Source organism: Anastrepha obliqua, chromosome 6 (assembly GCF_027943255.1).
Source record: "Anastrepha obliqua isolate idAnaObli1 chromosome 6, idAnaObli1_1.0, whole genome shotgun sequence".
In the NCBI taxonomy this organism is placed as follows: domain Eukaryota; kingdom Metazoa; phylum Arthropoda; class Insecta; order Diptera; family Tephritidae; genus Anastrepha; species Anastrepha obliqua.
In genome coordinates this window covers 72,964,535-72,991,389 of record NC_072897.1, presented here as the reverse complement: position 1 = coordinate 72,991,389, position 26,855 = coordinate 72,964,535, and the positions used below count along the sequence as shown (strand labels likewise).

The 26,855-nt window shown below is 38.6% G+C and overlaps 3 protein-coding genes across 3 annotated transcripts; 2 read left to right on the top strand and 1 right to left on the bottom strand.

The window, feature by feature from the left end:
* Positions 1-287: 287 nt before the first annotated feature.
* Positions 288-7,569, bottom strand: LOC129250718 (uncharacterized). The gene is made up of 3 exons (XM_054890318.1): positions 7,411-7,569; positions 779-1,193; positions 288-714 (listed from the first exon to the last, which is right to left on the bottom strand). The coding sequence occupies exons 1-3, from the start codon at positions 7,567-7,569 to the stop codon at positions 356-358; spliced, it is 933 nt and encodes a 310-aa protein (XP_054746293.1). The 3' UTR covers positions 288-355.
* An 11,802-nt stretch (positions 7,570-19,371) lies between these two features.
* LOC129250717 (uncharacterized) lies at positions 19,372-20,598 on the top strand. Its single transcript, XM_054890316.1, has one exon. It carries the CDS (start codon positions 19,372-19,374, stop codon positions 20,596-20,598), a length of 1,227 nt encoding a protein of 408 aa, XP_054746291.1.
* Positions 20,599-20,600: 2 nt separating this feature from the next.
* On the top strand, positions 20,601-26,511 carry LOC129250716 (uncharacterized). The gene is made up of 3 exons (XM_054890315.1): positions 20,601-20,737; positions 20,846-21,013; positions 26,085-26,511. The coding sequence occupies exons 1-3, from the start codon at positions 20,601-20,603 to the stop codon at positions 26,509-26,511; spliced, it is 732 nt and encodes a 243-aa protein (XP_054746290.1).
* Positions 26,512-26,855: the final 344 nt, after the last annotated feature.

Here is a 26,855-nt window from a genome sequence, read left to right as displayed (position 1 = left end):
GACTTATTAACGTCTGATGCACAATCGAAATTGAACATATCTTTCATGAATTTGATAAATGTTTCGTAATTTTTCACGTTTGTGTAAATGTAACTTGATCAATTCCATTGCGATTCCATTTACCTCCTTCTCTTTATCCATACAAAATATCTATCAAACAAATAAAATTAAAATTTTGTTTGGAAAATTGAAACCATTACATCAGTATTTTCTTATGACGTTGTCACGTTAAACTATCGTCAGTAAACCGACTTTACAGACCTCTTTTTTATTTAAAACCACATCACTTGGGTGTCTGAGTTCTTTATTGAGCCACGGTATGTATACATCAGAGAAGACGTTTCGTAAATAAAACTTATTTATTTGGATTGACATAGTAATTGCTTTTTACAAATGGCATACGAGCAAGAGTTGCTTCATATAGAACATTACGAACTTTGAGCTGCACTTCGGTGCCTAGCTTCTTCAAATCATTAGTAATATAGCCCATTGCGATATTTTTCCCAAGGGTCGGACTTGGACAGCCGGTTGTTATATGTCCAACTACTTTATCCTGACAATAGATCTTTACACCAGCGCGCGCAGGTGGAATTTGCTTTTGCCCGTTCATGATTAAACCGATGCGTCGTTTCGTGACCTGGTTAGTTCCTGGCTGTAATTGCGCCAAAATTCGACGAGAGCCTGGAAAATTCCCTTCGTTACGTCGACTTCGAGCTTTGCATGCAAATATAAACTAAAATTAGTGTCAAGAGCTTGTGTTAGAACATAAGTATCTGACCAATTAACCAAGTAAGACCTGCTTCAACAGGTGTAATTTGATCATTTATATCAGTGCCGTACAAACACAAACCCGCTTCTAGGCGTAGTGAATCTCGTGCTCCTAAACCGGCCATCTTAAGATTTTGATTTGTATCTAAAAGTGCTTCGGTAACATGCTGGACGTGGACTGACGGAACAGATATCTCTACACCGTCTTCACCAGTGTAGCCGCATCGTGTTACACGACAATTTGATACCCCAGCTACTTCCATGACTGACGTGTGCATAAAATAAAGTGTGTCTAACATTTGGGACTTTGGAAGCAGCTTCTCAAGCGTTGTAACAGCTTCAGGTCCTTGGACGGCAATAAGTGATTGATCATTAGCCGATAAAAACTCGATGCTAACATCTTTCCCATCTGCCCGAAATCTATCCTGAAAGAATATTGTGTTCATAAAATTAAAAATAGCTCTTAATTTAATGATTTTACTATATACATGCCCTAACACATTTTTTACATTTCCGCGGCAAAAGTAGAAATTGCACGTCACTACTGTTATGCTAGCTTTAATTAAAAAACGGTCAAGAATGTAAATCGATAAAATGACACATTATCGCATAAATACTTATTGCAGATAAAGAACACGAATAAAGTGCATTCATGAACTATAATGTGAACGGAGTGCATGCTTGCCGATTGGAGTTTAAGTATTCTCTGCCAAATCCAAAATAATCATCCCTCTTCTTATTGAATATACACCCCAAAACAAAATTGAAGTTTCCTACTACTTTTCCTTTTGTTTTTTGAATGTTCATTACTTAAGTGTAAAAGCTGAAGTTTTAGAACTTATTAAATTTTAGTATAATAGAATGATTACGAATGTACAGGGGGAGGATTATATAAGGAAGTTAGAAGTAGTTAGAAGCCAAGTATGAATATATCGGAACAATGAGATCCAATGTTCGGATACATCGGGTAATCTTTTCATACAGGTACAATGGCTTTTATGTGTATATTATTGCATTGGATATATTATTAAGACCACCCCATTCGAAAGTCTGCGATGCTAGCACTGCTTTAGTTTTAGTTTATATAATAATTTTGTTGTTAAATTAAATTAAATTGAATTAAAATAAAACAAATATGAACTAAACTACATTACACTACCTCTGCATATGATATACATATGCGCAACAATCAGTGATCTAACAAGTTTCAATTTAGTTTGGTGGGTCAATAAGTAGGCACTAATATATAGATTTCTAATATATCTTGCTAAAAATGAGGTATCCGTGGTCAACGCATGATAATCATGCATTTATTTTGAAACCCATGTTAGTTGCTGTGTTTATATTGCTTTTTTGATGTGATAACGTCTTATAATTCGATTTAGCTGGCTGCACGAACGAAAAAATATGTCGTTATCTTGCTCATTCGTCGTTATTTTGCTCATGCGGCGTTACCTTGCTTGAACTGCAAGCGAGAGCACGGAAAGAACGATAAAGAGCACAATCGACCCCCGCATTCGGCAACGTTCGACATCTGGTTCTCTCCTACTTGAGTGAGCATATACTATATATGTATATGCGTATATGTATATAAATTCACATATTTGTATTTGCATATGCCTTCTTCCTGTGTGCATGGTAATGAACCATTTCTCTGTTGAGAATAGGACGATGATAGGAAAAGTAGGAAATGAAAGGCGCCTCTTAGTGTTGTTGACTTATTAACGTCTGATGCACAATCCAAATTGAACATATCTTTCATGAATTTGATAAATGTTTCGTAATTTTTCACGTTTGTGTAAATGTAACTTGATCAATTCCATTGCGATTCCATTTACCTCCTTCTCTATATCCATACAAAATATCTACCAAGCAAATAGAATTAAAATCTTGTTTTGAAAATTGAAACCATTACATCAGTATTTTCTTATGACGTTGTCACGTTAAATTATCGTCAGTAAACCGACTTTACAGACAGCCTCTTTTTTGAACTCAAATATAGCAAATAAAAGCATGTAGATGCGCTCTTTTTTTAGAAAAGATTATATAATGTTTGCGTATATAATATGTACGTAGATTTATTCATTTGATATGCCCATATGATTTGTATGCAAATTATGTTTTTCCTTACTGGAATAACATTTTTAAAAAAGACGTGCTTCAGTTGAAGACGGAGTAAAAACTAAACTTTATTCTATAAATTCCCTTATTTATATCTTTACAATTTGTGTACTTAAATCTATGTGTTTCACAATGATGGTTTGGCATTGCCAATTTGTTTACTTAAATCTATGTATTTCACAATGATGGTTTGGCATTGCATCAGCCTGGTCAAAGAAGATATCAATTTCATTTTCAATTAATTTTTATTACGCAGCAGCATAATGCTGAGCTGGCGGATTTGTAAGATGCAAAATATGTTTTCTCAATTGTGTTTACATTTAGCATTGTAATGGGGTAAGTGGTCTGCCGTTAACTCCCCCTTCTCTAAAATGAATCGCCCTCGATTCAACGATTTCTTTTGATAGAATATTTATTTTATTTTGCAACTCAAAATATAATTTTTCTTGATTTCTTTGGAACTTTTCTTGCTTTTTCATTTGTATAAACAATATCAATTTATGAACTGTATATGCTATTATTGCCAGTGACATGAAGGTCAATAATGACATTGATTTGGGATTTTCAATATACGAATTTCCAATTTTTTCTAAGAAATTTATGTTAGTGAACTTTAAAGTGTCGTCATTTGAGTTTACAAATTCAAGTATTTCATAATTTTTAAAATGATTTTGTTTTATAAATTTTACAATTTTTCCTGTGGGGTTTTCATATGTTTTGTTATCTATATTCACACTTGTATTAAAAGTTATTAAATATGTACCATTTATTACAATTTTATTAACTGTATGTTTCCCTGAAACGAATATAGCCCCATCTCTTATTTTATCTATTTGTTTATTATTTTCTTTGATTTTAGTGCAATTAGCTGGCTTTTTATTTAACAAATTTATAAAACATGTATTTTGTAATTTTTGCTTACAAAAAATATTACTTATTTCAATTTTACATTCTTCAATAGATATAAATGTGTTATTACATAATGCTACTTCATTCTCAATTATTAACTTCCCATCATTTTGTGATATTGGTCTGGTTTCAAATAACGTACAAATATTATTTATTTTGGGATATTTAATATACAATATAATTAGATCTGATTTTTGTATGATTTTAAATGTTGAAACGTCTAATAAGTCTGTCAAGGTTACTGCTTGTAATTCGTTCTGAATTATTTCTCTTGTTTCATCTGTATGAAGTATATGTGAGTTTAATATTCCTCCTTTTGCTAATGTAATAGTTTGCAAAATATTTTGTAATTCATATATTATCATTTTAATTCTCTGTTTACGTATTATTCTTTCATGCGAAATTCCTGTGATACTGTTTACTAAATTCGTTAAACGTCGTATTTCATTAAATATTTCAGAATTTGTCGTTAGTTGTTTATTGCTATTTTCAATTAAATCATTAATTTTATTTGAAATAAAAATGTAGTCGTCATGGTCAGGTGTGCCTGCTATCCACTTCCATACTGTACCTATTTCATTAATTCCTCTCTTTGTTCTAGTTTTTTCCAATTGAATTAAAGAAGATTCTATAATTTGGAGTTCTGATTCTATTTCTAGAAAGTCCGATGTAGAATAAGAATGTTTTTCTTTTTCTTGTAAAAAATATAATTTTTCTTCATTATATAAAGTTTCATAATATGTTAAATTTGTAACATGGAAAATGCTTCCAAACGATTCGTATAGCAATGCTTGTTCATTCTGTATTAAAATATATTCGTCGTTTGAGTAATTGATTATGTCCGCCTGGATGAGAGTAATAAAAGGTATGAAAAAATACCCCAAGTACATTTCCTATAAAATAATATAAAAAAATTTTAACTTTTAATGTTATCCTTATGTATTATTCTGTTTCTGTTATTAATTACTACCTTATTTGCTAAGTTCTCTTTTACTTGTTGTCTCTTATATCTGGGCTTTAACTTATTTCTTTCACCTACAATTTTTTCATATATTACCTGACCAGAGTGGTATTCCTTATTTAATCTATTTTTGTTATGAATCGCAAGCATTTTCTTTTGCGCCTGCTCAAGAGTATCATGCAATTTTTCATGATCTATTTTATTATGAAAAATATCTGTTGGTCGGAATTTTGTAACGGAATGTATTGTAATATTATATTGTTGTGCAGCTCTTAGAACTGTTTCTAAATCACTTACTATGTTGTATTCCTCTTTTATACATCTAGCTATCTCTATTATCGTAGAATGAACTCTTTCAATTTGTCCATTAGTAATACTATGCCTTGGATTGCAAAAATATATTTCAATATTTAATCTCTGCATTAACGATTTGAATTGAGGTGTTGTGAAACTTGGCTCATTATCTAACGTTATTCGTTTCACATCTGGGAAAGTTTGAAGAATTTCTAAAATCTTTTCCTCAATATTAGATTTGTCTTCTATATTTTTTAATATTAAAAATTTTGAATAAGCATCAATACATGTGATAAACTTCAACCCCTGAGCATAAAAAATATCTAGGTGAAGCTGCTCTCCCTCTTTTTCTGGAATTGGAGCCTCTTTTATTGGAATTTTTTTCGGATGTCGATCATATTTGTTCCTATTGCACGTTATGCAATTGCGTACATATTCCTTCATTTTCTTTCTCATTTCTGGCCAATAGTATAGTTTTTCTATCTGTTTTATATTTTCATTGTAATTTCGATGGGCTCTGTTATGGGTTTGCTCAATTATACCTGCTTGATCTTCCCTATTGGGAATGTCCATAGGAAATAGCTTAGTATATACAAATTTATTTTGAAATGTTTCTTTTAGAGGTCGCTGTATCTCATACAAATCCTCTACTGTGCAGTGTATTGCTGTTACCAATTTAGGTTTTATGTATTCTTTTAAAATAGTAAGTAGATTCTCAACTGTATCATATTCAATCAAATGTCTTTTTCTTCCAAAAATTTCTATCATTTCATGTATAGTGAACCTATTTTTACATAATATAGTTTGTTGTTTAAATTGATTTACAGGTTTGTATGTTTCCTGTATTTGATCATTTTCGCTACTTTCCGCTGAATGTTCTGATTCACTTGACAAATTGTTTATTTCAAGGCGTGATAATGCATCAGCCACAACATTCGTTTTGCCTGGCCTATATACACATTTTGGAGAAAACTCCTCAATTAAAGCATGCCATCTTTTCATTTTAGAATTCGGGTTGCGCGTAGATAATGCAAATGTTAACGGTTGATGATCCGTGTGAATTTCAAGATTAGTTACTCCATAAAGATAATTACGAAGATTCTTCAGTGCCCATACAATCGCAAACAACTCTTTTTCATTTGTAGCATAATTTCTTTCTGTCTTATTAAGAGTTTTGGAAACAAAAGTAATGGGTTTATTTTCTTGAGAAAGGACTGCGCCTATTGCAACATTCGATGCGTCAGTAGTTAACACAAACTTTTTTGAATAATCTGGTTGCGTCAATTCCATTGCTGATGCTAAACTTTTCTTTAGCTTTTTAAAAGAAGATATCCCTGCTTCATCAATTTTCACTAATACCTTTTTTGACATATTTTTAGAGACTCTGCCATTTTCTGCGGATAAGTATTTTGTCAATGGCTTTGCAATCGTTGCATAATCTTTAATGAATTTCCGGTAATAACCGGTAACACCTAAAACCCCCTTAATTCCCGTAAACTTTTGGGTAGCGGGTAATTAAGCATTAATTCAATTTTATTTGGATCTGTTTTAATTGTATTTTGAGCTATAATGTAACCCAAAAATTCTATTTCAGTTCTGAAAAATTTAGATTTTTCAAGAGAAATTTTCATATTAGCGCTTCTTAATATTTCAATTATCATTTGCAAATCCTTCATATGGTGATCTAAACTTCCTGAAAAAATTATTATATCATCCATATATACATGACATGTTTTTCCTATTTGATCACGCAATATATTGTCCATTGCTCTTTGAAATATTCTGGGAACATTTTTTAGACCGAAAGGCATTCTTAAAAATTCATATTTTCCGTTATTAACGGAAAAAGCTGTTTTTTCTATGTCATTTTCCGACATTAAAATCTGGTGAAAACCTGACTCCAAATCAATGCTTGAAAAGTATCTTGATTTCCCTAAATTTGACAAAATTATATTCGTATCCGGGATGGGATAGCGATCGGGAATAGTATGAACATTCAATTTTTTGTAATCTATCACCATTCTAAATTTTGGTGAACCGTCGTCGTTAGTACCTTTTTTTGATACCACCCAAATGGGTGAATTATAAGGACTTTTACTAGGCCTTACAATATTTTCATTCAATAATCTTCCAATTTCTTTATTTACGAAAGAATTCACAGACAGAGGATATGGGTACTGTTTACTCCATATCGGCTTTTCATTTTCTGTTCGTATTTCCGCTCTTACATCTGTTCTAAACGGAAAACTTGTATCAATATTTCCGTGTTTTTCCACTATTCTCTGCTTTATTAAAATTCTAAATTCCTCAAGGTTTTTACCCTGATTTCTCCTTTCTGGAGTTTTATAAGCTCTTACTAAGTGAGAGTCTTCACTGTTTTCATCAAAACTTTCATTGACTGCCTGATCTGAACCTTTTTCAGTTTTCATGGAATAGTTATCCCTTATATTACCTGAATATTCATCAGCTATTGCTTTAGGATCTTCAGGTGCCAAAGACAAACATTTATATGGCATACTTTTACCGGTAAATCCCTCGGTATATGCTGTAGAAATTTTCTGATCCACAGTGTTTATTTTAATATATAATTAATTTTTTTATTATTTTTTCTTTTCTTATTGCCGGTATTTTCTTCGGCGGGCGCCTTAGGATCCTTTTGTCCCAAGGGGTTAAAATTTTCTTTTTTCTCATTTTTATTTTCATACTTTTCTTTTTTGTTGCAGGTACTATCATCTGCTGGCGCCTTAGGATCTTTTTGTCCCAAGGGGTTAACATTTTCTTTTTTCTCTGAGGTTACTCTTTCTTTATGGATGTTAATATTCATACTTTCATCCACCTTTTCGTTCTCATATTTTGTTTTGTAAATTATTTTGTTGCTACGTATATCGATACGTGCTTCTATTTTCTTTAAAAAATTATATCCTAAAAGGATGTCCGAATCCAAATTATCTATTTCATAGAATACTTGTCGAACTCCGAATAAATTTATTATATGGTAATATTTTATAATAGAATAACCATTTACAGTTCTCACTCTTTTATAAATGGCTAATTCATTTCTATTTTGATATACTCCCTGCTTAATATAACAAGAAGTTGCTCCGGTATCTACCAGTGCTTTCAATCCTTTATTGAGTTTTTTATCATAAACTATAATGTAGGGGAGGTCGTTCCCCTTTTCCCTAAAAAATGTTCTTCATTTAAATTGTTTATTTTAGGAGCTTTTCCTTGCGGTCGAAAGCTATTATTACTTTCTCTTCGTCTCTTGAAGCCTTGCATATGTTGGTTCTGAGGCCCTGAACTTTGTTGAGTAGTATTTAACCCATTGCCTGAACTACTTGTCTGGGGTTTGTTATTCTGATTAAAATATCTGCCACCTTGTTGACCAAAAGGGTTGTAATTCTTATTGTATGACCTGGAGACAGATGGATCTACGTCCATTGGTTCTGGTTTTGGTACGTTATTCCTTGTTGGGAACCTCAAATTATTATTGGGATAATTTGTTGTCCTAGCTCTGCTTCTTTCATTTGCAAAATTTTTAGCAAATAATGCCCTTTGGTTGTTTGATTCTAGTTCCTGTGCTTTTGCCAAAGCATCAGGCAAATCCTGAGGATTGAGAGAAAATATTATGTCTCTTAAAGGTGCATTGAGACCAGTTACAAATATTCTTAAGGCATGATCCCTATTCTTTTTATTAAGTTCTTTGGCTATATCGGATGAGCTACTATGAGTCATTATTGTTTTATTTATGAGTAAGGTCAATTTTCTATTGACCAAATTATAATACTCGACAACTGTCATTGATCCCTGGCGTAAGACACTCAGTTCCTGTTCTATAATGTGCATCGGCCGTTTGTCTGAATAAGCAAAATCTAATCGCGCAATTATTGCATCAAAATTCAACACCGTACCATGATTGGTGAGCGCGTCATTCGCATCTTGTGTGATCTTGTTTCGCAAAATAGTAAGGGCTGCAAAGTATCTTCTACTTTTCCTTATATACAGGCTCATAGCATTATGTGCTGCCTCCCTCCAACTAACGTAAGAATTTAATTTCCCTGAAAAATCTGGAAGGGATTTAACAACATCAAGAGATTCTTGGCACTGTATATTTTCGTCAATAGACTCAGTCACATAATCCGTCACCCTACGAGTATCTATCTCAACTTGAGATCGTAATCGTTCAACTTCCTGCCTTAAATTTATTGTGCTCTCCGCAATCAATCTTGTAATTAAATCAACTGTCAAGTCAGCCATTTTTATATCTTATTCTTTTGTTCACTTTTCTTAAAATTTTTCTTAAATAATATAGGGCACTTTTCAATTTTATGATCCCCACTACATTAAATCAACTGTTAAATCAGCCATTCCTATATTTTATTATTTTGAATACTTTTTATTCTTTTGTTCACTTTTCTTAAAATTTTTCTTGAATAATATAGGGCACTTTTCAATTTTATGATCCCCACTACAATATTCACAATATAATAATTTTGAATATTTTATTTCACTGGGAGTATTCCCCATTTACTTATTATATGTATATGGTATAACTTACATATATCATTTTTTATCTTCGGTGCATTTGTGTCTCCTCTTCTGCGAAGAACGTGCTGCGCCAGGAAAATGCTCGCTACAAGGAGCGCTGCCAAATCGGGCAAAAGTTGCAAGCCAAGCCACTGCTGGTGTTAATGGCAAAATTGTTGCTGTTATTGTTCTTTGCTATTGAGTCGCTGTTGGTAACTTCGCTGAAGCTGCTTAGTTGAACCGGAGCTCGATGCCTGCACTGCGATCACTTTTAAACGCTCTGAAAGTGGAGAACAAGGCCCTTTACGTTGGGCGCCAATTATGTTTTTCCTTACTGGAATAACATTTTTAAAAAAGACGTGCTTCAGTTGAAGACGGAGTAAAAACTAAACTTTATTCTATAAATTCCCTTATTTATATCTTTACAATTTGTTTACTTAAATCTATGTGTTTCACAATGATGGTTTGGCATTGCCAATTTGTTTACTTAAATCTATGTATTTCACAATGATGGTTTGGCATTGCATCAGCCTGGTCAAAGAAGATAACAATTTCATTTTCAATTAATTTTTATTACGCAGCAGCATAATGCTGAGCTGGCGGATTTGTAAGATGCAAAATATGTTTTCTCAATTGTGTTTACATTTAGCATTGTAATGGGGTAAGTGGTCTGCCGTTAACTTGCATGTGTACATATTAGATTTGTTCGTTTTAGTTTTTTATGACAATTGCGCGAAATTTATATAAATATAAATACATATGTATGATGTGTATTTTTCTTCTTCTTAATTCGCCCGATAACTGCGAACGCGATTTTGGCCGAGTTTAACAAAGCGCGTCAGTCGTTTCTTTCTGGTGCTAATCAGCGCCAGTTAGGCATACCAAGTGAAGCCAAGTCCTTCTCCACGTGATCTTTCCAACGCAGAGGAGGCCTTCCTCTTCCTCTACTACCACCAGCTGGTACCGCATCGAATACTTTCCGAGCCGGAGCGTTTGTATCCATTCGGACGACATGACCCAGCCAACATAGCCGCTGATCTTTATTCGCTGCGCTATGTCTATGTCGTCGTAAAGCTCATACAGCTCATCGTTCCATCACCTGCAATATTCGCCGTTGACAACGTGCAAAGGTCCAAAAATCTTCCGCAGAATGTTTCTCTCAAACACTCCAAGCGTCGCTTTATCAGATGTTGTCATCGTCCATGCTTCTGCGGCATACGTTCGGACGGGCATGCTGAGAGCCTTGAAACTAACACTCTAGTTTTGTTCGCCAAGAGAGGACTTTACTACTCAGTTGCCTACTTAGTCCAAAGTAGCACTTGTTGCCATGAGAGATTCTACGTTGGTTTTCTAGGCTGACATTGTTATCGGTGTTAATGCTGGTTCCTAAATAAACGAAGTCTTTTACAACCTCGAATTCATAACTGTAAACAATGCCGTGGGTGCCGATACGCGGTTGCGCCGACTGTTTGTTTGATAACAGGAGGTACTTCGGTTTGTCCTCGTTCACCGCCAGATCCATTCACTTTAGCTCTTTATCCAGTTTGGAAAAGGTAGAACTAACAGCGGTGTTGTTAAAACCGCTGATGTCAATATCATCGGCATACGCCAATAATTACAGCGTACGCCAGACTCTTATAAAAAGTTGTGCCTGAGCGATTAAGTTCTGCGGCTCATACGATCCTTTACAACATCAGGTTAAAGAAGTCACACGACAGTGAGTCGCCCTGTCTGAAACCTCGTTTGGTATCAAACGGCTCGGAGAGTTCCTTCCCAATTCTGACGGCGCTGCTGGTGTTGAGCAACGTCATCTTCCATAGCCGTATTGGTTTTGCGAGGATACCAAATTCAGAAATCGCGGCATATAGGTAACTTATTTTCGTAGTGTCGAAAGCAGCTTTGAAGTCGACGAAAAGACTGTGTTCTTTCATGGGGTTTTTCAAAGACTTAGCGTAATGTAAGTATTTGGTCGAGGGTGGACTTTCCAGGTCTAAAGCCAACCAATCAGTTGGTTGATGGTGGGCTTCAGTCTTTAACACAATACATACAATTGGCACAGATTGCAGGATCACCCTTCTTATGGATTGGGCAGAGCACACTTAAATTCCAAATCAAACTAGGAGACAAAATCACGGACTTTGCCCCAATCTCTGCAGGTGTACAGGGTGCGCCATCTTTTATGTCGGTATGAAAACAATAATTAACTTTGAAAAAACAACTGATTTGTATAGCATTTGCGGGCAGACATAATGAGCTAACATCCATCGATATCGGTTTCCATCGACCGTTTCGTTTTCTCGCTAAAAATAGGGCCCAATGATGGTTTTGACGCAAATGCTGGCACAAACAATTGACTTTCGGCCATGGAAAGGTGTTTCATGGATCTTGTGTGGACTCTCAGATCCCCAAATGCGGCAATTTTGTTTATTCACGCTGCCAGAGAGGTTAAAATGTGCCTCGTCAGTCATTAAAATTTGCTTCCAAAAATTGGGGTCAGTGTCAACCATTCGAGCGACTGTTTGACGTATTCCAAACGACGTGAATGGTCTGTCGGCAATATTCTTTGTGTCAATTGCACTTTATACGGAAACAAATTTAAATCACCTTTAAAATGCGCCGCATTGTGGTTTCACAATGGCTCCTGGGCAACGCTCTCCCTCATTGCTTCAACAAGTTCATTGGAACGTCTTGGTCGTCGTTGAACGGCATGTTTTCGATCTCCTACTGTTCCGTGTTCAAAAAAACATAAAAGATGGTGCACCCTGTACCACAAGGAAGTGTTCTTGGCCCAGTATTATACACAATATTTACTGCGGATCTACCACTCTCAAAATTGGTTGAGACTGTGACTTACGATGACAAAACCGTCATTATGTCTACTAGTCACAACACTATTTTGGCGACATATTTTCTACAAGAAAACATTAAAAATATACAGAAATGGCTGAATAGATAGTATATACAGGTAAGCCCAACAAAGTCCACGGAAGTTACCTTCACACTGAAACGAGAAACATGTGCTGCCGCCACCTCATTCGATCAGCAGCTTCCACAGCGGATACTGTCAAATATTTGGGTATGCGCCTGGACAGACGCCTAACGTGGCAAAAACACATAATGACCAACCCCAAACGACTCGGTTTTAAACTCACCTTGCTACAATGGCTTATGGCAAGCAACTCAGTGCTGTCTTCAGAAAACAAACTTCTCCAGTACAAAGCCCTAATTAAACCTATTTGAACTTATGGCAGCCAACTATGGGGAGCGGCGAAAAAAACGAACATTGACATCATAGAGAGGTTTTAGGCAAAGATACTGCGATTAATCACTGCAGACTCGATATACTTCAGCAACGAGCTAAAACGCAACAAAACGATGATACCATCAATACGGAAAGAGATGAAACGTTTCAACGACAAATACAGCAGTGTTTTGCCGATCCACCCCAACGCACTTGCCAGGGCCATGATTCAGCTAAACACCAACGTACCGCACCTCAAAAGGGCACACCTTTTCAAATCATATAAACAAAAACAAAAAAAAACAATAATAATAAATAAATAAATAATAATAATAAAATGTCACGGCTCTTACTTCATGCTTCAGTATGCTATTTCCAGAGCATGTGGTGAGCAAATTCTGTAGGTCAACTTGGAATTCACCTATCCCGCGCTCTTCAAGATTAACCTATTAACTTAAGTTACATAAATTGCTTATTGTTTAAATTTAAAACAGATTGCAATAAAATTGGAAATTAAAAAACAAAACACATATAACACTGTGCGACAGTGATATTATACTTTTATGGAGACCTAGTACAACTTGTAGGTATAGTGAAACTAAGAAAAATGGTATAGGAGAAATTTCCAATACACCCCCAAAATCTCATTTTATGGCCATAAAACCGTTTTTCAGTAGGTTGATGTGAAGAATCACTCCTAACTTCGCCAATTTCCATTCGATTTCGAACCAAAGGAAGCCTTTTTGACAGTGTGTTGACAATTTTTTTGAAATGACAACTGACGTGACTGTAGACGGAAGTATTTGGAATTTTTTTATTTTTTCAACTTTGACATAATTTTTACGATATTATCCGATATTGAGGAATTTTTTTAGTACACTACTGTTATAGTAACTTTAACTTTGCGTTAGGACTATGAATAAGTTCGTGCGGTTTTTTTTCGAAATTTGAATTTCGGATCATTCCCATGGCTTTTAAACGTTTGGAAATGGTTGATTGATCAACTCCCAAAGTTTTTGCAACCTCTTCTTGCGTTTGAGCCGGATCTTGATCGAGCAATTCCTCCAATTCGGTATCCATGAACTTTGGCGGCGCACCCTCGCGTTCTTCGTCTTCCAAGCCAAAATCACCACTTTTAAAGCGTGCAAACCACTTCTGGCACGTTCGCTCAGCTAGAGCATGCTCACCATAAACTTCCACCAAGATACGATGACTTTCGGCTGCTTTTTTCTTCATATTAAAATAATGAAGAAGAATTCCCCGCAAAAACACATTATTTGGCGCGAAATTCGACATTTTCAAGTGTGGTAAAAATATTGTTGTTTACGCTTCAAATAAAAAACTTATACTGACGTTTGTGCCTTACGACAGTAGCTCTCCAATGAATGTTTGGAAATGTGGATCGATGGAATAATAAAATTGAATTTAAATTCATAGAGTTGTGTGAGTTTTAAGATTTTGTTTTTTTTACTAATTTTTTTATTTTTTTTTATATAATGATGGCCATTTACGTCCGTTTTACAAAAATAACAGTCATCGGGTTTATGAAAAGGCTGTTGATGCCATATCATCGGAGAATATAAGGAAATTGGACTTTTCTGGCAACGTTTTGATTTATATCTCTTGAATTTCAATGAACACTCAGTACAAACAAATTCCGGTTCATAAGTGCGATCAGAAGTAGTATATGTAAGACTAAAGAAATCGTTGTAACCATCAACTAGAGCTTTATTATTCTATGACTTCAAACGATGCTTTTGCTCCACCAACAAACCACATATGAAACAAAACTTATTGCGATTATCGCACATTTTTTTTCACAAATTGAAGCAAAACAATAAATCTATGACGTTTTAATAAGTTTAAACTTTGAACTTTGGTACACTTGAGAGCTTTTTCATATTTCTATTGAAAAAAAAAATGTGTGATAATATTGTGTGTCAGATATTTTCGTAAGTTCTATCCAGTTCTGTTGTATGCAGTACAGTGTACTCTTATGTATACATATACATATACTCCAATAAATATTACGTATCTATAACAACGCATCAAAATACGTCGTTATTCCCATTTAGCGTAAGTTATACCTACATACCAAATTAGTAAAAAAAAAATAAAATCTTAAAACTCACACAACTCCATTAATTTTAATTCAATTACAGTCAAATATAGCTCATTCGACGCAAAATTAAATTTACTATAACAGTAGTGTACTAGAAAAAAGGCTTAATATCGGTTAATATCGTAAAAATTATGTCAAAGTTGAAAAAATAGAGAAAAAATAAAAAAATTCCAAATACTTCCGTATACAGTCTCGTCAGTTGTCATTTCAGAAAAATTGTCAACATACTGTCAAAAAGGCTTGTTTTTGTTCTTTCGAACTAAAAAAACAAATTCGAAATCGAATGGAAATTGGCGAAGTTAGGAGTGATTCTTCACATCAACCTACTGAAAAACGGTTTTATGGCCATAAAATGAGATTTTGGGGGTGTATTGGAAATTTCTCCTATACCATTTTTTTTAATTTTTCTATAGCCACAAGTTGTGCTAGGTCTCCAAAAACGTATATTTAATTTTTTTTTTTTTGTCGAACAGTGTAATGTATAGTTCCAGAATAGCTGCAGATTCTAACTCTGAAGCGCACGAATACCTTTTGCCGATCAACACATGCTGCTTCATTTAGCTGCAAGGAGGAAGTTCCAACACACATGCCAGCTATATAGTCGGATTTTTATTTATTTATTCTTTATTGTTTACAGAGATATGTCTTACAGACTAATGCAATTAGTTAAATGTCACAAAAAGATTAAGTTAAAATTTGCATCCATAAAATTTATTTGGTCACCGTATACGAATGGCTTCGTGGCGTGGCTACCATTCGGAGTACGTAGGTTCGAAATGTTTTTTTCTAATACTGGTCGTCCCTTAGCAGGCAATGGCAAACCTTCAAGTGTATTTTTGCTATGAAAAAGATCCTCTTAAAAATATCTGCCGTTCGGAGTCGGCTTGAAACTGTAGGTCCCTCCATTTGTGGAACAACATCAAGACGCACACCACAAATAGGAGGAGGAGCTCGGCCAAACACCCAAAAAGGGTATAAGCGCCAATTATATAATATATATTGCTAGTCTTGACGTAAAATCTCTGCCAAGTTTTACAATGCATACGCCGAGAATAAATTCACAGAAAAAAGCTCAATCATTTTGTTTTGTTGCTTTCTCTACTCATAAATTATAAGAGGGAGGCTCAATAAGTACCCCTGTTTGATGACAGAGAGCATTCCTGAGGAAAATTTGGGTTAGTATCGTGTGCTCCCATCTATCAAACGATGGCAAAACAAATTTCAGACTGATTTGTAGGTTAGTTTGGATATGGCTGCTATTCGTGTAAGACGTGTTTCGAGATTTTCGCTAAGATGGAAAAAGAGCAATATCGTTCGGTAATTCGCTTTTTGTTTTTGGAGCAGTGTTTGACGCAATTCAAGCAAAACCCGAAGGAATTTTTGCGTCGAGTAGTCACCGTTGATTATCACTGGATTCATTACGCACCGGAAATTAAGCAACAATAAAATCAATGGATTTCTCTTGGTGAATCTATTCTAAAGAAGGCAAAGACAATCCCATCAGCTGGAAGGTCATGGCGACAGTTTTTTGAGATGCGAACGGCGTCAGCTTCATGCATTTTTTAGAAAATGGAAGAACGATCACTGGACAATACTATAGTAAATTACTGAACCGCTTTCATAAAAAATTCAAGAAGACACGACCGCATTTAGCGAAAAAGAAAGTGCTGTTTCACCATATAAACGCTTCAGCTCATTCTGGTTCCCTAACATGAATAAATGGCTCGCGGGAGAAAAGTTTAGTTGAAACGAGAAAGTAATCGCCGAGACAGAGGCGTATTTTGGAGAATTCGACAAATCCTATTTTCTGGAGGGGTCAAAAAAGTTGCCGGAGCGTTAGGAGAAGTGTATCTTTCCTTGTATATGTACCTTGATTGATCAGCGCCCGATAAATAACGGGTGGGCCATATAGCGTTTGCTTTTTGAACCACCTATTTTTTTGAGAATGGTAACACAAATGACATGTCAAATGTGTTCATAATTTACTTAAAGGTTTGACATTTACGAAATGGGACGCTATACGCTTGAACAAAATTGGAAAATTGGAAATATTGAAAACCTATTTCCAAAGTAGTGAGTCTTCTTTTTCTTTTCTGATTTTCACATCGGTGGCTAAGTCAATAAGCAAAATTGTCGGATTTGGGGCTCAGAAAATCCACACGTTACTGTAGAGAAGCAAATGCATCCACAACGAGTCAATGTTTGGTGCGGTTTTTGGTCTGGCGGCATCATCCGGCCATTTTTTTCGAAAATGAGCGAGGAGCCGCGGTTACAGTAAATGGCGAGCGTTACCGTGACATGCTCAACGAGTTGTTTCCAAAAATTGAAGAGGATGACATGGACGACATTTGGTTTCAACAGGACGGTGCAACTTGTCACACTACCAAAGTTGCACTCGAACTTTTGGCTGCCGTTTTTGAAAACCGACTAATCAGCCGAAATTCCGATATCTATTGGCCGCCTCGGAGCTGTGATTTAAGCCCGTTGGACTATTTTTTGTGGGGAGCCGTTAAAGACAAATGGTATGCGAACCATCCAGAGACGATTGATGCTTTAAAATACGAAATCGAAGTTACCATTCATGAAATTGGAGCCCAAACAATCGAAAATGTGCTTAAAAATTGAGTTGATCGAATGGCCTACTGTAAAGCCAGTCGTGGCAGTCATTTGAACGATATTATGTTTTATTCATAAATGACAATGTTCAATCTTCAAAATAAAAAAATATTGTTAGATATATTAGTTCTTTTTTTATAGCCGATTCAAAAAGCAAATTTTATATGGCCCACCCTATAGGTTGTTACTCCTAACACTTGATCGTGCTCATATGCGTACATAGCGAAACATGTATACCGCTTAAGTTGCTGAAGTTGTTTTAGATAAAAATACCATACACAATCTATGCAGGCTGATGGCGTTATTATATTCGCTATGCCAGCTCTTAAACAGCATGAGAATCCAATAGAAATTAGTATCCTCTTTATTGCTTTGTACACACACACGTACATACGTAGTGTAGGAAAAGTAGAAGAAGTAGCAATTGACAAAACTATTACCTAAATAAGAGACATATGTTATTAATAGGACACCATAATAGTTCCAACTAATAATCAAAGCTACCACAATTCTATCTTAGCATGTTAGAACCGAGCACAGTAAGGTTTTAAGTTAATGGTATACTGGAAACTCACATTTGATATGTTCGCTTTGATGGTATACTGGAAACTCACATTTGATATGTTCGGTGAGATTGGTATTCTGTTACCTGAGTATGCAGGTGTGAAAACCTTCAGAAATGGCTTCCAGGCTAATGCCAAGTTTGCTCCCGTTACGTTAAAACCCTGGCAGGACTCAGAAAACGCTCTCTATTCGTTGCCATTAAGTTGGCCGCGTAGGCTCAGTTGATTTAATCCTGACTAATACCGATCTGGCTCTGAACACAATTCTTCATAAGAGATTGTATCAACCCTCGCATGGCCTCCCTGTTTACATAGATAACCATGAGATCAAATAGGTAACTACGCATACGAGTAAAGATAACGGCTCTGAGTGGGGATCGAAAAAATAAAACATGGAACAATTAAACACAATAAAAACAAACGAAACTAATGAACGAAACATTAAAGAAAAACAAAATATGCTTGTCTCGGAGGACATAGAGCCCTTCAGGAAAAGCTCACGGTTGGCTCATTCACCGGCAAAATCTCTCACGGATCGGACTTGTCGACTCGGTGAGTCACAGAGCATTACAGTAGCTGGCTCACCCACAAACAGATCAGCGCAGAAAGAAGATCTGGAAACGAAAAACTCGTTTAGCATACTGGGGGAACAAGTCATAGCGATCGTGAACATGCTAAACGAAAACGAAGGAAAGCGCCGTACTATCCATGAACCTTTGAGGGACGTTATATTTAGCATAAAATGCCTCTACCAACGGGCTGCCGCGAAAAAGTGTCGTTGCAACTCAAGCGGGTATACCCTTGGGGGAACCTGTTATCCCTATAGGGCGCGTCCCCAGGTGGTGGATAGGGGAACGCCTCCCAGATATGGAAGGTAGGAGAGTAGGTCTCCCGCGAACCACACAGGTCGAAGACGTAATCTTCGTTAAAAAAAAACTCCCTCAACCCAAGGTGTGATGCGACCCGTGCCTATTGGGTGGGTTTGGCAGCCGGGGGACTAAATAAGGCTGTCTTCGTACGGAGCCCTCCTGATACCAGGCCGCCTCAGGTTGTAACGGTGGCCTTACCATGGTATGGGGCGCTGCCATGGTCGACCGGATATTTCCTCTATATCCTCTTTGGTCACCGCGCATGGCGACATGCGCAGCTCCCTTGGCGGGGCAGGTGACCGTACGAACCAGATGAAATGAAACCACAAAAACTTAAAAATTCGGATGACGGGAAAACAAACACGGAACAAACGGACAAAATGACGGGAAAACATACCAACGCATCGACAGCACGGACTGACAAAGAACCAAACACGCGGACAGAACTACAGGACAAGCAAACAGACAGACAGGAGGAAGCGACGGACGCACTTAAAAAACAGTCAGACAATTGGACAAGACGTACAAGCAAGGACGAACTGAGGATGACGGGGTCACCCTCAGAGGATGAGCTCTTGGCCTCCAGCCAAGAAACAGTTGAGGGCAAAGCTGTGGGCCACAGTACGCCAACAACTATAAATCAACCAACAACATCCGCTCAAGCCATGGGGCAAAAGCGTGGTAATAAAGGTCCCTCGAGGTATAAACTTTACCAGAGGTCTCGCGCCATCCTTGGCAGGATTCGGAAAAACGAGACCGAAGGTAAAGTGCATCCCAAAGATGAGACCGACAAGGCAAGATGCCAAAAGGTGGTTGATGAATACTTGGCATTCCAAGCCGCCAACAGGACAGATGCCAAAAAACGAAACCGCTCGCATGACGAAACTGGGAAGGTAACAAAGAAGCACAAGATATCGGATCAGGGTGCAGTTGCCTCAAAACCTATCAAGCGATTTAGTGAGGTGGCACGGGACCATCTCCAAATGGCGTTGGTAGACGAAACCTCTAACCGCGGGAAACCAGTGCTTGATAAATGGTCAGAGATTGAGGCACGGTTGTCTCGCATAGTCGTTGACCATGTCATGGCGAACCCGGAGGGCCAAACACCAGGTTTCGACTCGGTGGAGGTAGTCCGCGGTTACCGAGTCATTAAATGCGATGACCAGTTTTCATTGCATTTCTTGACTAACGTGATTGGTAAAATCCAGAACAGCTGGGAAGGCTTGAAACTCAAGCTAATTCCGGCTAGCGAGATTCCACGAAGGCCGAGGGCTCGCATCTGGGTACCAAACATGGAGTTTGATGCCAATCAACTAATCCCCTACCTTCAGGCGCATAATCGCTCGGTGCCGATGACCGATTGGTCGATCATCAAAGCGGAGGCTCCGCAAAGGCACAGCAGGTCATTCCTCCTTCTAATTACAGAAGAGAGTCTGGAACCACTGGAGAAAGTGGGAAACAAACTTCAGTTTGGGATCAGGAAGACCCAGCTGAAGATATTCCGTCCTGCAAACCCGGAAGAGGAGCAGGATGAGGTCGATGGTGCCAACGAACTGCTGACTGGCATGCAGCTAGATGACACCGAGTCCGAAAAAGGAAACCAATAAACATGGATTTAAAGGTTGTCAAAATTAATCTGCAGCACTCACGGTGTGCAACGGACAACCTAACCGTTCTCCTGGCGGAGGAGGACGTGGACATCGCACTAATTCAGGAACCCTGGGTGCGGAGCACCGAGGTGAAAGGGTTCACTGGGAAGACCTACAATATCTACTATAAACGGATAGAAGGTAATCCCAGAACATGTATTGTAGCTAAAAAACATTTAAACACATTTTTAATTCCATTATATAGTTCACAGGATGTGACGGCTGTTGAGGTGGAAGCCACTGACGGAGTCGGAATAACGCTTGCCTCTATATACATGGCACACGAAAGACCAGCACCGCCTGAGGAGGCTCGTAAACTTGTGCAGGAAAACCCGAACAAAACCCTGCTTCTCGGATGCGATGCCAATGCAAGGTATGCCCTATGGGGAAGCTCCGAAACAAACGACCGAGGTGAGTCTCTTTATGATTTCATAATTAACACTAACTTGTCGGTATGTAACAGGGGTAACACTCCCACTTTCACCTTTCCAAGTACGGAGTACTTCAGGGGATGGGAGGAAGTGATCGATGTTACCCTTATGTCTGAAAACAGCTCAGTAAGGTTAGACAATTGGAGGGTCTCTGATAAAAGGTCTTTTTCGGATCACAGCTGGATCCTGTACGATCTGGATCTTAATGTTGATCCGCCCCTACCGTATAGAAATCCACTAAGAACCAACTGGAAAAGGTTCAGAAACATAGTCAATAAAAGGATAGGAGAGATCCCCATCCACAAAATCACTCTCACCGAAAACCTTGAGAGTAGGGTCACAACACTGGAGAAGGCATTTAGTAGGGCCTACAAAACGTCCTGCCCCATAAAATTTAGCAAAAAGTCCCATCCCCCTTGGTGGAGCAGTGAGCTCGCAAAACTAAGGGAAAAATCTAGATCAACGTTTAACCTCAGCTACTCGACAGGAAATTGGCAATTGTACAAAGAGAGTCGGAGACAGTACAAGAAGGCAATTAGGGCCCAAGAAAGAGAGCTGGAGCGAATTTTGTTCGTCAATCGAATCCACCAGGGATTCTGCCAGGCTTAGCCGTGTTCTGTCCAAAGATCATTCAATGGCTTCTTGGGTCAAGAAGCCTGATGGTACTTGGACAGCTACGACAGAGGAATCGCTAGAACTTCTGCTAAACACGCATTTCCCGGGGTGCAGCGTCCACGAAAGTGGGAGGGGAAGTATCAGGCGGAGCCAATATAATCCACAGCACCTCGCAAAAGAAATAATTACAAAGGAGAAAGTTGCATGGGCAATTAAATCTTTTTCACCTTCTAAATCTCCGGGGCCAGATGGGATCATCCCAAAGATGTTACAGGAAACCTTGGACTGTATCCTACCATGGCTAGAGGAAATTTTTAAAGCGTGTTTAAACCTAGGTCATATTCCAGATAGTTGGAAACTGGTCAAGGTCGTCTTCATTCCAAAAATAGGCAGGAGGGGACATGAATCAGCGAAGGACTATAGGCCAATCAGTCTTTCGTCTTTCCTGTTAAAAACCTTTGAAAGACTTTTGGATATATATCTTAGAAGCTCTTTGGAGAGCTCTGGTATATCTACTGCGCAACATGCGTACCTTAAAGGCAAATCTACGGAGACAGCGCTTCACGAGGTAATCCGAACAATAGAGGGCTCTCTAGAGAACAAACATTATACCATGGCGGCATTCTTTGATATAGAAGGCGCCTTTAACAATGTTAGTACAGATGCGATCCAACGGGCGTTGATAGACTTAGAGGTGGACAATTGCATCAGTAATTGGGTCATCTCTATGCTAGAAACCAGGATCATCAAAGCTAATATGGGTAATATCAGTATAACCAAGAAGGTCCACAGAGGCACCCCACAGGGGAGAGTACTGTCTCCACTTCTCTGGTTATGCGTTATTAGCAAAATCTTAATAAAACTTAATAGAGGTGGGGTAAAAGCGGTGGCGTACGCTGATGATTTGGTGTTAATGGCGTCAGGACTGTGTCCTAATACGATCAGCGGGATCATCCAAAGGGCATTAGGCGAGCTTATCTCTTGGGCCACAGGCTATGGCCTAGGTTTAAACCCACGTAAAACAGAACTTATGATTTTCACCACCAGATATAAGGTACCAACTTTTTCCCTACCAAATATTAACGGACAAACTCTGTCACTATCACCCAGCGCAAAGTACTTAGGGGTAATTCTGGACTCTAAACTAAGCTGGAAATTAAATGTTGAAGAACGGGTAAGGAAGGCAGAAATTGCATTATATGCCTGTAAACGTATGCTTGGAAGAAGATGGGGTCTTCAACCTAAGCATACACTATGGCTGTATAAGACGGTTATACGACCTATTCTATCGTATGGTTCGGTAGTTTGGTGGAAGGCTCTAGGGAGAGAGTACAATACCAAACTACTGGGCAGAATACAAAGATCAGCATGTGCAATAACGGTCGACGCAATCAGATAATGTCCTAGAGAGGCTCTCAATGCGCTGACACACGTTATTCCAATAGACCTACATATTAAGAAGACGGCAACCATGAGTGCATTTAGGTTAAACGAAGCGGGCCGCTGGAGAGAAAAAACTTATGGTCATGCTAGTCTATTATTGCGACAAACTCAGTTAATCTCGGTGAGAACTGACTACATCGTCCCGACGGTAACTTTCAATAGGAATTTTGCCACTCTCTTTCCAACTAAGGAAGAATGGAATAAGGGATTCTCTCTAAACAACTTCGACACTACAGTCTATACGGATGGAAGTAAAATGGGCTGCGGTGTCGGAGCTGGTATATATTCTCACAGGCTTAAAATTGAGAAATCTTTGCGTCTCCCTAATACCAGCAGTGTCTTCCAGGCGGAAGTACTGGCAATTGGGGAAGCCTGTAGGTTACTAATCGCAGATTTCTCTTTTAAGGGTAATATCGCTATTCTCTCGGATAGCCAAGCTGCAATCCAGGCACTGGGTTCGGCCACAACAACCTCCAAAGTGGTGGAACAAAGTAGGAATAGCCTCACCATCTTGAGTGAAAACCATAAAGTTACCTTAATCTGGGTCCCGGGACATCGGAACATTGAAGGCAACGAAAAGGCAGATGAACTGGCAAGAGGGGGATCTGCCATGAATAACGCTCTTGCAGAATCGGTACTCACACCATTAGGTGCAGTCAAGAGCACAATTTCCCTAAAATACCTCCGAATCGCAGACTGTAGGTGGAAAGTGCAGACGAAATGCAAAATTAGCAGAACGTTATGGCCCACCTACAATCTCAAGCAATCGTCGGCATTAATAATAATGAAACGACGGGACGCCTGGAGACTAACGGCAGTCCTAACTGGCTTCTGGTCTATCGGAGAACAAGCAGCCAAAATGGGTATCCCTCACAATACATACTGTCACAGTTGCAAACAACCGGAGAAAAAGGAGACAATCTTCCATTTCCTCTGTGAATGCCCTGCCTTATGGAAGGACACAATGTTAACTCTGGGCCAACCGCTGTTCGAGAATCTCGAACAACTATCTGGCTTAGACATTAACAACCTAATAAGGTTCCTTAACCGCACAGACTGGATATAGTTATGCTGTAAATAACCGTTAAACAAGTTGGTAACGTGGATGTGGCAACAAAATGGTGCGGAAGCGCTAGTTGGATTCTGGAAGAATCACCACTTTAAGCAACCAACCAACCAACCAAGCGGGTATACAAACGTCACCCAGGCTAAGAGATACAACAGGGACTAGACGCCAAAAGGCTAGCACTGAGGGTTCTCCGAGAAGTATAACGGAAAAAGCAGAAGCAGTGAGAAAAATGCAACCGGTGGGGAAAGTTCGTTTACCAGCCTCTTCTCACCCAGTCCAGCCGAAGCCAGCAAATGAGTGGACACAGGTAAAAAACAAAAACCCAAAAAAGGCTAAACAAGTTAACTGTTCTTACGCTGATATATTAAGGAAAGTGAAAAGCGACGAGAATTGAAGAATTTTGCTGAATCAGTTTCGAAAATAAGGAGAACCCAAAAAGGCGATCTCTTAATCGAATTGACGAAGTCCTGCCAAAAATCTACTGATTTCAAAACTATCGTGGGTGCCACCCTAGGTAGCAAAGCAGCAGTGAAGGCACTTGCTCATCGCATGACAATAGAATTCAAGGACATCGATGAAGTGACCTCCAAGGAAGAGGTGCGTAACGCGATTAAATCTTGACCTGGTTTTGACGATGTGGAGTTGGTAGTCATAACTGAACTCCGAGCAGCCTATGCCGGCACTCAAATGGTCACCATTAGCTTGCCAGCTCTGAAAGCCAAAAAGCTAATGGAGGTTGGCAAAGTCAAAATTGGATGGGTCGTCTGTCGCTTACGAGAACGTGTCTCGTTGCAAAGATGCTATAGATGCCTAGAATACGGTCGCATGTCGCGCACCTCTTCTAGTGCGTTCGACAGATCTAAGCAGTGCAGGAAATGTGGTGTTGACGGTCACTTCGCCAAGGATTGTCAAAATAGCCCGAAATGTGTGCTCTGCGAGACTGACCAAAGGGAGAATATCAACCATATTACCGGGAGCTATAGGTACCCTGCATTCAGGAGAGCTGTAACAAATAAAAGTAAATGAGAATTGTCCAGATAAATCTTAATCATTGTGAGGCCGCCCAAGACCTATTATCACACAGAGTTAAAGAAATTAGAGCGGATATTGCCATTGTAAGTGAGCCCTCCAGGTGTGAAAACCAAGCACTTGGGCGTCTGACAGCAAAAACTGCGCGGCCATCTGGCGTTGTGGAGAGCTCGCTTTCCAAGAGAATAATACCGCTAGCGAAGGCTTCGTCCGATCCAAAATAAATGGAATCAATTTCGTCAGTTGCTACGCAAGACCCAGTTTGACTACAGTGCAGTACGAACAGCTTCTTCAAAACATCGTACTGGAAGCTAGTGGGAAATCGCCTTTAATAATAGCGGGCGATTTAAACGCCTGGGCAACCGAATGGGGTAGCCGGGGCACAAACAAAAGAGGAGAGATGCTTCTTGAAGCATTCGCTCCTCTCCATATTACTGTTCTAAATAGCGGGTCAACTTTCACCTACCGTAAGATGGGAATGGGGTCAGTCATAGATATTACCCTGGGAAATGATTCCCTTGCACAAAAGATCGAATGGAGGGTGAGTTAGAGATACACGCACAGGGACCATTAAGCTATCATAACGGACATCAATGAAAAGAAACTTAGATTTGCACCCAAGCCAGCAAGTCCACAGTGGAGGGACGCGATGCTTGAAAATGTTCAAAGTCTTAGATCAGCCAGGCAGGCGCTAAAAAATGCCATTAAAATTAGAAAGCAAGAAAGTTTGAAGCTGATATCAACCCCTGGGGCACCGCTTACCGGGTGGTATTATTCAAAGCGACAAGCGTACACACACCCTAAATTACTCGTCCAATTAGGCTGCGCAAAATTGTTACTACTCTTTTTCCTCAAAGATCTGAAAACATTTTGCCATCCTGCATACAACACGAAGCAGGTGACATCCCTCGTGTCACCGAGCAAGAACTACAAGCGCCGTGTAATAAAATAAAGTCTAAAAAGGCTCCAGGCCCAGATGGCATACCAAATAGAGCTCTGAAATTAGCAATTTGCAAACGTCCAGACATATTTCAAGCAGTCTTCCAAACCTGCCTTAACGAAGGCACTTTCCCAAAGAGGTGGAAGAAGCAAACTCTTGTGCTTTTACCCAAGGGCAACAAAAAGCCTGGCGAACCCGAATCATTCCGACCAGTATGTCTACTAGACACAATGGGGAAAATCCTAGAGAGAATTATTTGCGACCGGCTGTCGTCTTTCGCTGAAGACAAAGGTTTGTCTTCAGTAAATCCCGCTCAACAGTGGATGCTATCAAATGCGTGGTAGATTTAGCAACAGAAGCCATTGAAGGCAAGAGATGGCGCGGCGGGAAAAATGAATACTGCGCTGTGGTAACTCTGGACGTTAGAAATGCTTTTAGCACAGCTAGTTGGCAGCTTATACTAGAAACCCTCGCAAAAATAGGGTCACCTAGCTATATAATCAAAATAATTCAGAGCTATTTCAGGGATCGTAAACTGAGGTTTAGAAGTGACAAAGGCGTTGACGAGTGTATTGTATCAGCAGGTGTTCCTCAAGGATCAGTTCTGGGCCCACTGCTATGGCACCTAATGTATGACAGGGTTCTAAGACTGAATACGCCCCCTAGAACTAAAGTCATTGGATTCGCG

Bases quoted from the DNA above. Each gene is read 5' to 3' on its own strand.
- LOC129250718 (XM_054890318.1), bottom strand. From the start codon at position 7,569: ATGCCATATAAATGTTTGTCTTTGGCACCTGAAGATCCTAAAGCAATA. The intron at 1,194-7,410 runs GTAAGAGCTTAT...ATATTCTTTCAG, and splicing joins ACAGTGAAGACTCTCACTTA to GATAGATTTCGGGCAGATGG. The intron at 715-778 runs GTCAGATACTTA...TTGCATGCAAAG, and splicing joins AGGTCTTACTTGGTTAATTG to CTCGAAGTCGACGTAACGAA.
- LOC129250716 (XM_054890315.1), top strand. From the start codon at position 20,601: ATGGATTTAAAGGTTGTCAAAATTAATCTGCAGCACTCACGGTGTGCA. The intron at 20,738-20,845 runs GTTCACTGGGAA...TCCATTATATAG, and splicing joins CGGAGCACCGAGGTGAAAGG to TTCACAGGATGTGACGGCTG. The intron at 21,014-26,084 runs GTATGCCCTATG...TTTTCCTCAAAG, and splicing joins GGATGCGATGCCAATGCAAG to ATCTGAAAACATTTTGCCAT.
- LOC129250717 (XM_054890316.1), top strand. From the start codon at position 19,372: ATGACGGGAAAACATACCAACGCATCGACAGCACGGACTGACAAAGAA.